Raw genomic sequence first — 9,668 nt, forward strand, 5'->3', positions numbered from 1 at the left:
TCTACTTCCCACCTCTTACATGTCAAAAATACTCTTTTGAAAAGATTAGCATACATACCCTTCTCAAAAAAACGCTTCGAAGAGGTACAACATCTTAGCCTGTACAGAAAAATAAATACTTCCACATGTGAAATGCTTCCAAAAAATCAAATACTTCCTTTCTTTTCTTTATTTCCTTTTTTTTTACTTTGTTGTCAGTGCAGTGAGATGTAGCTAGCCTGTTGTGTAAAATTCCTGTTGTGTCCTGTCCTGCCAAATGGTGTTAAACCTCCCTGAAAAGCTCAGCTCTTTTACTTTACAGCTCTTGCTCTTAACTGGTAAGAGCAAGACTTCACTGGCCTTGCTCTTACTCTACCTAAAGAACCACCAAACAAGGAAAACTCCCTTCTTCCCCACTGACCTTGTGTCAGGGTAATGCAGTGATTTTTGTGGGTTTGCTTCACAGATTTGTAAAATGGACAAGAAGTTAAATTACATCAATTCTGTTAATTTTTTCTGAAAACCTAACAATTAACTTCCATTGAGTATAATGGACTCTTTGTATCAGAAAATATGCCAAAGATGCAAAGCAAATCTATTCCAATACCTGTGTTCTTTCCCTTCAGCCACTTGGAGAAACTGGGACATTTCTTTTTCCAACGCCTTGTTTCAATGTAATATTTACATAGTAAACAACTATAAAAAGAGTATTTTATGTTTACACTTTGTACAAAGTATAGATGGCAGAGCTATGATGATGTAATATAGATTTTGGGAAATTTGCATGTGTTGAGAATGAAAAAAGATTATGCTAATTAAGTAGTGCTGGAGAGCAGATTAATTACAACAGGAAAGTATTTGTGGTCAAGACTGGCTCAGGAGCTCTTCAAATTATACATTACTGCTTTGTGTCTGCAATATAGAATAGAGAATTAGAGCTAGGAAAACTCAACTTCTGAATGAAAAACTTGGGTAACACCAAGATGACAAATACCTGTAAAATCTGCAAAGCCCTTCTGAGTCCTGGAATGACACAGATGTGTGGCCATAGGATGAAATTTAATGTGTTGACATTTGACATTTAGTGTTGCATATGGAATGTCTGTGAGGTTGAAACAGTCACTGTAAAATCATTTTAATGCTTGTAATTATTCGCTTTCACACTGCCCTTTTTCTGTGTGGCCGCTCACCACTTTATTTCCATAACGGTGGAATTTTGGAATTTTAAGTGCGGATTTTTTTATTTTTTTTTTTAAAGCTGAATATTTTGGGGGGGTTAATGTGCTTTGTTGAATTGCATAGTTCATGGGTTTAATCGGTGCTGCTGTGGCTGATTGCCTGAGTGAGTGACAGCTTTCCTGTGTGTCCCCCCCAGAACCGTCCCTCTGTCATCACCTGTGCCTCTGCCAACAACCGCAACTGCAGCCTCTCCCACTGCCCCATCGCCCACAGCGGCTGCGGCTCCGGGCCTGCCTACAGGAGACTCTCCAGCAGTAAGTGACACCTCCAAACTCCCCACGGCCTCAGCAGAATCCCAGGAGAACAGAAGGGGCTCACCAACCTTAGCTGGTGCAGGCACTGATGTATTAACAGGAATAAAAAAAGAGGTGAAACAATGGACGCCTCTTTGTATATCTTCTCCCTGGACAGGCACTTTCTAACCATCAATCCTGTGCCACTGAAGAAAGTGCCAATTCAAAGTAAGGGGGGGGAGGCGGGGAAGAGGTGCTCTTTCTTCTTGGTTTGAAAAGCTGCTTTAAAAAAAACACCCCACACAGACAAATAAGTCATTATGTTTATTTTAGTCCATCTGACAAACAGCAGCCAGGGCCAGCAGATCCAACTATGGAACCATATTTTAGGAGCTGTAGTTTCTCCAGTCTTTCAATAGCCAGTAAACTCTTACTATTCAGCTGCAGTCACAAAAATCTTTCCTGCAGCTACAAATACTCTTCCAAAGCCCATACCCTCCACCCACCTCTGCATGGATAACACAAAAAGCTTTGGAGGGCAGTTGCTACAGCAACCCAAGCAGGAAGTTTTAACTTTCTGCCTTCTATGCAATCAGTACTTTTCATGAAATCTGTTCAGGCAATACTTGCTGGGAAACCTGGGCCCATTTCTGTTCATCTCTCCCACTGCAGAGTGGGAAAGCCCAGGGGAAGCATAGCCCTTTCATGTCAAGTTCTTTACCTGCTGAGGCAGAGCTTTAACACACAGCATTGCTGAAAGGTCACGGCAGTGGGTCTTCGTCAACCTGGATGTGTCCATGGAACACTACCAGTGTGATGTAGGCAGGAACCTAGAAGTCTATAGTAGTAGGGTATTAGTATTATTAGTAGCAGTATTTTTTTGATTTTGTAAAGCTCAGTGTGTTGTTGATAACTAGATTTAGAAGCTGAAGTGCTAACTAAAATTAGAATTAGAAGCTGAAGGAGACCCTTAGATTCTTGAAAAATCAGTCAATAGGTACCTCAGCTGTTACAAGTTTTCTCATGAACTGGTGTTACTGGTCTCAGGAGAGCTGCAGGAGACCTCAGCTGCACTTACATGGGCTTGGGTTTCCAGAAAAGATTTGTCTCCTGTCAGGTGAAGACGTTTATGCATGACACTCACGTTTATTTTGGGATCGGTCAGACCTTGCTGTAGCACAGATGCGAGTGCCATGGATCCTGACAGTTCCAAGTGCTTTCTGAAAGACAATTCTCATTTAGACACAGATACTGTTTCTAAAATGTAAAACTGCAGCTCCGCCATATTTAGTCTGAGGAATTACTGTACAAAACCTGTCTTTTCAGGTTCTTTGTTCCTTTTTTAATAGTATTACATCAGTTTAATGCACCCAGTGCAAAGGTAATGATTTCATTTAGTTTCCTGACTACTCCAAGCACAAGTGTGTGAAGTAAGATGAAACCCTGAGGTCAGCTCTTGGCACGTAATTTAGAATGAGGGCGCCTCACACCTGACTGGGACGTGATTTTAAAGAACCATTTACATCTTCAATTCTGTTTAAGCCTAAAGATAAATTCTATGTTATTGTTCGGGGAGAGGGTTTCCACAGAATTGCAGCTGTAGCTATTAGTAGGCTGAGGGAGAATATAATTATATGTAAAATGCTCACCTGTTGCAGGTCACAGAAATGCAAAAATACTTAACTCCAGTTTTACTTCTTTTCATTTTCATTTCTTCTTCCCCATCCCATTCACTAACAGTCCCCTAATGATGTAAGGAAGCCTGGCCTCGTGCTGAGACAGGGGCTTTTCATGAGGGCTTGTAGTGACAGGACAAGTGGCCTTAAGTTAAAGGAGGGTAGATTTAGGTTGGATATTGGAAAGAAATTCTTCCCTGTGAGGGTGGTGAGACTCCTGGCACAGGTTGCCCAGAGAAGCTGTGGCTGCCCCATCCCTGGAAATGTCCAAGACCAGGCTGGACAGGGCTTGGATCAACCTGGTCATGTGGAAGGTGTCCCTGCCCACAAGATTGGCTTTAAGGTCTCTCCCTACCCAAACCGTCCTGTGTTTTGCAACAGAAATACAGGAGAAAATGTGGGTTGTGGATCCAGCCCTTGGTGCCAGGGTTCTAATACATCCTGTGCCTCCTTTCCCCACAGCCACCACTGCCTGTGACCCGGTGGTGGAGGAGCACTTCCGCCGGAGCCTCGGCAAGAACTACAAGGAGCCTGAGCCAGTGGCAAACTCGGTGTCCATCACGGGCTCAGTTGATGACCACTTTGCCAAAGCACTGGGGGACACGTGGCTGCAGATCAAGGCTGCCAAGGACGGCGTCTCCAGCAGCCCTGAGTCAGCGTCGCGGCGGGGCCAGTCTTCCCCTTCCTCTCACATGGTCAATCATAATCACTCACCCTCCGTGGTCTCCTGAGGAGAGGACCCTTCCCTTTGTCAATTTGCATGGTTTGACTGAGCTTTGAACAGTGCTTAGGTAGTGTTGGGGGAGGAGAGGTTAGTTTTCAACACGTTATTGTGTACTCACTTTTTTTTGTGAAAGGGTGCCCTTAAAGACAATAGCAGGAACTATTTCATTAAGATTCATATGATGTAGCATCCTTTTTTCCTGCCTCAATTACCAAAGAAACCTCTGATGCAAATCTGCTGCCCCTTAAGAAAATAATGCACGCTAATCCACAAAAGCCATTACACTTAGTTGGTTGACCCCAGTCCTTTTTGCTTTTCTTAGCTTCTTAAGACTAGAATTTGTCTGGTTTGCTTAGATTGCTTTTTTTTTTTTTTCCCTCTGTGAAGTAATTTTGTATGTATATACTTGAAAAGAACTGTTAAGTATGATTTGCACTATTGGAGGAGGACAGAAGTTGCACAGCAACTTTCTGGAAGAGGCTAATATTTTGAGGGCAAACTGCTGAAAAAAGGGTTTAAGGATGACATTTCTATCAGTTTGATTTTTCTTAAAGCAAAACAGCTTTGGAAGGGGAAGTCTCATACAGGTTATAGGTCTTTCTCTCTTTAGATTTGAGGTGCTTAGTGCTTGCAACTGGACTGCATAATTTACAGAACACGGGCATTTTTTCCTAAACACTGCAGTTTGTTAGACTAGAGCTGAGGTTGGAGGGTTCCATAGTGCTTAATGATGCATGTTTTATGAAAAATAGCTGGTATCTATTAATGTATAGACAGTAAGAATCATAATACTTATTAGCTTTTCTTCAGAACTAGTTTATTTTTGTCAGTAACAATCCTAGATATACTTACTGCTGGTACAGTTGTACTCTATGGTATTTGTATTTGATATTCACTTTAGCAGCAGCCAGCATCGAGGGCAGCCTCAGGACAGGCCTCGTGCCACCCTTGGAGCTGGTGGCTGCTGGCACAGGATGCTGAGCTCTGCGCAGGTCCAGCCACCCTCCCTGGTTGCAGCACTGCTGCTTCACAGGGATCTGCTTCCTAAAACCAAGTCTGTGTAATCTACCCTTAACTAGCTGCAGGAACTGCTACTGTTACGGATCTTGGCTGGACAACAGATTGTTACAGTTTGTGACACATGATCTTTCTTTCTGTCTTTTTTTTTTCCTTTTTCTTAAGCCTATTCCTAAACCGATGCCAAGTTGCAGCAAACATTCCTCCAGTAGAGACTTTATACAGGTATTACTGCATTTATTATCATTTGCTATATTGATAGCTACTAACTAGAAATTAGGTAGTAGAGGCAGGCATGAAACTACAGCTGTGCTAGTGCTAAGAGCCTCTCTTTTTCTTGTTAAGTGTAACTACTCTCCCCCGTACATTCCATCTTCCCAATACAGTTGCAACTAGGGCTTTTTTTTTATACTGGGTTACCTGAAACAATTGGTTCAGTGTAGAAAATGAGAACTAGTTGGAAGATGAACTACACGTGATGTATTATGGACTGTGTTACAGTATTGGGTCCACTGTGGCTTTTATTTTATGCCTTTTTTTTTTTTTAAAGTTAAGCTATTTAATTTGGAAAGGGTGCAGGGTAGAAAGAGATGGGGAGATTGGCTCTTGGTGAGAAGGTGGCTGCTCAGTTTTCTTTAAAAAAAAAAAAAACAACAAAAAAACCAACAAAAAACCCCAACATCTAAGCCCCCAGTTTTACACATTTCACTACCATCTTACTGGGTAGTCAACGCTTCCTTGCTTTGGCATTCAGTACCCTACTCTCTGTAGGAAGATTGTTAAAAGAACACTTTTTTATATAGGTAACTTTAAGACCATCGTTACGCTGTGCGTAAAGAATGTACAGAGAAATTTGTAGGTATTTTTTGAGGAACAATTAATTTGTTAATGATATGTAGCTATTTAATTTTTCCCTTTCCTTTATTGTAATCATTCATTTATTATTTTTTTTTTGGTTGGAGAAAAAAGTTGATCTTTTTTTTTGTTGTAGATTTGTCTGTAATACAGTAAAAGTGCAGGAACACAGTTATTCTATGAGAACACTGCATTAGCATTAATAGCCACTCATTTGTTATTGCTAGAGGCTACTGAGCAGTATAACAGTCAATACTAATACTGTAGATGGACTCTGTGGAAAATGTGACTCCTATATTTCTTTGTAAACACAAGTAAGATAATGGTTTTAAAGCTAATATTTTCAATAATAGCTGTTTTACAAGGTTACATTTACTTATCTGAGATAGGTAAATGGATTTGAGGGCAATAAAGATTTAACGTGCTATGTCCAGTAAAACATATATTATTGGACACAGCAATGTCACGAAAGCCAAAGGGTTGGGGGGAGGTAGAAGGACACTAAACTGAACTCACCATCATGAGACGTGGTGAAGTTTCTTCACAGAGCCAGGTTATCTACAGTTCAGTTTAAACAATTCTCTCTGTGTTTGTAAATCTGTAATATACCATTCTTTTGTGGCCTTGTTTCACCTGGAAAAAAAAAAAGGTTTGGCAGGCCATCTTTTTTTTTTGTACTTAAAAGTAGCCTTAAAGAACAATAAAGTGCTCTTAAATCACAGGTGTGTTCCTATGCCTCTGTATTGCTTGGCAAGAGAGGAAACTGGTGTCTGTGCCTCTGGAGCTGGAAGCAGAAACAAGCCTCTGGTCATGTCCTGGTCTCCTTCCAATGAACCCACCTTGTTCAGGACAGTGACCCTACCAAAGGGGCTGCCACAGCCTCACCTGAGCCTTGGCAGGGGGGTCCCTACAAGACTTTGTCAAGAAAAAAATCTTTTCAGCAACAAAAAGAATCTGTTGCTGCCCCAGCAGCTGTGCTGCACCTAGAGGAGCTCACCAGCAGCTGCTCCTGAACAGGGACTGGTTTGGAAAACACCAGCTGGTCCTGCATTTCTACCTCATTCATAAAATAACCAATGTCTCGATTTTCTTCCATTTCATTTGTCCCTCAGCTTCTTCTTCCTGTTACCTAGAGAACAGGAAGAAGACAACTGTATTTCAAATGTCAACATCCACCATCTCGTGTTCCAGGTAAGGTGCATTCTAATGGCAGATCATTCATTCATCAACTGAAGATGGTTAATCCTTAAAAACAAGTGTTCTAATTACCTGAGTTTGAGAAAGCTCGGTGAACCAGGCAAGAGCCTGCAGAGGGCTTATCAACACTGAATGCATGAGAGGGGGTTCCAAAATTAAAAAAGGAGCCCCTAAAAGTAACAAGACGCAAAGTTCCTGTTTGAGCAGTGGGGCATAAATGGTTTGGAAACACAGCAGGCCTGGCTTGGCTGTCCAATGGCTGGGCTTGGGGTGGGAGAGATTCTGCGAGACCCCTTCCAGAATGATTTGTTTAACACACCTGAAACACATCCCTCTGGTGGAAAGAGGCCTAAATCCATGTTGTGAGGGTGTGTGGGATGGAGGCCAAGGACAACACGCCCCGCAAGCCTCACAGTCTGCTTTCCAAGGGGACCGGGTTTCCTTTCAGGAAAAAGTCATCCCTGCACCAAAGGGGTTGGGGGGGGGGGGGGGGGGGGTGTCCATGAGACATGCCAAAGAGCATCACTATTTTTCAGGTCAGTAACTTACAATGTGTTCCATTTTCTACATGGTAAAAGGAAGAAAACAGTAATTTTTTTTCCTACCACATGATATTTCTAATTACTAAGCAGGAGGATGGCACCATGGCCAGGAGAAACAAGGCCATACACACACAACCAGACCATATACACACATTTCATTAAGTCCCACAGTATTTGTAATGGTTTTTTTTATAGGAGCTAAATGAGAGGCAACTTCCAGCTGTGCCTTTGTAATCTCACCCCTACACATACACGTATTTTTGCTAATTTAATTTAAGTCAAAATTTTAATTTTAGAAAACAGACCTGACCACAAATACCCTTGGGATTGAGTTGGGATCTTTGTGCAGAGTTCAGTGAGTGCCATCTCTATGCATTACAAGATGGATTGGTTGTGAAAATTACCTTTGCATACAAATATATCCAGAGGCCAGAGAGATAGCCAGTGCTGGTGTGACCCAATAGAACATAATCATGTGTGTACCATATACCTGGGCATGATGTCTCTATGTCCTCAGTGAGTGGTGTCACTGATAAGTAAGTGACCACTGACCTATCCATGGACTGGGCTTGCCCAGCAGGGTGGAAGGGACCTTGCACAATGTTTATGTCCTCTAAAACCACACACAGCAGCAAAGGGAGTTTATAGATGGTACCTGGCTCAAAGTTGCTCCCGCTGGGGTCTGCACTGGATGAGGGCACTCTAGAGTCAGATGGCTGCAGAGAGCTCAGCAGGGAATTGCTGCAGCTGCTCCTAAATCAGCTGCACTTATCCCAGGATAGCCAACTGTCAGACTTCACATGGCACATGCACAGAACTCGCAGCTGTAACCAGCTCACCATCACAGACTGGGGCTGTAACTGCACCAGTGAGGAGCTGCTTCCCAAATCACAGCTGAGCTGTCACTGCAGTGGGGGGACACTCCCAGGGCTGAGACACTGCTGGGGATGAGAACAGCTGTTCCAGCAAGGCCAAACTGGTCAGTGGAGAAGAGATGCAGAAATGTCCTTCAGCCTCTGTGCAGTGGCAGGATGGGGAGCACTCATTGCTCAGGCTGCTCCAACTCCTGACGCTGTGTGGGAGAGACAATCCATGGAGCTGTGAATGAAGGACTTCTCCAGCATCCACACCCTGTGCCAGTGTGTCAAGTTGCTTAACATGGTACCCTGGCAAAACACATCTCAAGTATTTTCAGTGTTATTTGAGCAAGAGCTGCACTCACCAAAACTGGTTCACTTGGGCTTGGCTGAGGGGAACGTTCACACTCTCTTTAGATCCTCCTTGAGGAACAGTGAAATAGGAAACCACTCTGCATCTTCCTGACGTGCTCCCTGTCTCATCTGGCACAGGTACAGACCCAAGCACACTACACACCGTGGCTCCAGCTCTCTTCCTTTAGCAGACAGTTTTTTCACAGCTGGATTATGTGGTTTGTTGAAACACATTTTATCCCTGAAGGGCTCATGATAGAAACTATACTAATTTAATAATTTTTAACCTCTCCTTCCATGGGAACATTCTACCCCTCTCTGTGTAGCAGCTCTCTCAAGTGTATTTGTTGGGTATAAGGCAGCCAAGAGAGACAATTTTTTTTAAGCTGCAGTTATATACAGCCCCACAGCAGCTGCCTTATTCTTCAGACAAGGCTCTCCTGTGTTCCCTCGGTACTCTCCTGTCACACACATAAGGCAACAGCACTACGTGTCTCCAGAGGTGGGTGAGAGGTGGAGAGCTCTTCAGAAGCTTCCACACCAGTAAACACTGACTGAGGAGACACAGATCCCACTAGACCAGCTCTGAGGCACTGATGAGGGGAACCAAGTGCTCCATTGAGACCATCATGAAGTCTCCATACAGGGTTTACATTTAACATGGACAGGACCCAGCTCAAAGAGAAATGAGAGCTCTCCAGATCCACCTCTGCAATGTACCTACCCACACTGCAGAGACAGTGGGACCAGGGCCAAACACACCAAACACCAGACCATTCCCAGTGCAGGCTCCTCCTGGGCTGCTCCTTCCTCTGGTGCTCAGAGTGGACAGGGTCCTGCTGAAGGCAGGCTCTGTCCCCATCCTACAGCCATCAATAAGAAAATCTCATATTCTCCTTTGTGACACAATCAGGAGCCCAGTTCATCAGTCAACAATGCACAGACTGAGGGGTTTACAGCTGCTAACTTCTGTATCACTTCAGCATCAATACCCT

General features: G+C 43.3%; 1 protein-coding gene across 4 annotated transcripts in view; it reads left to right on the forward strand.

Annotated features, from left to right (window-relative positions):
* VGLL4 (vestigial like family member 4) overlaps nt 1–6,442 on the forward strand; it is an 82,302-nt gene extending 75,860 nt beyond the window's left edge. For 2 of the 4 annotated variants that reach the window (XM_027665988.1, XM_027665985.1), the window contains exons 4-6: nt 1,355–1,472; nt 3,590–3,779; nt 5,034–6,442. In XM_027665988.1, the coding sequence (XP_027521789.1) occupies nt 1,355–1,472; nt 3,590–3,779; nt 5,034–5,127 (402 nt within the window). In that variant the 3' untranslated portion in view covers nt 5,128–6,442. Of the gene's footprint in view, nt 1–1,354; nt 1,473–3,589 lie in introns of all 4 variants that reach the window. The other 2 variants (XM_027665989.1, XM_027665987.1) reach the window with 1 other exon arrangement.
* Nucleotides 6,443–9,668: the final 3,226 nt, after the last annotated feature.

This window comes from Corapipo altera, unplaced genomic scaffold, assembly GCF_003945725.1.
Source record: "Corapipo altera isolate COAL_440 unplaced genomic scaffold, ASM394572v1 101, whole genome shotgun sequence".
Classification (NCBI taxonomy): domain Eukaryota; kingdom Metazoa; phylum Chordata; class Aves; order Passeriformes; family Pipridae; genus Corapipo; species Corapipo altera.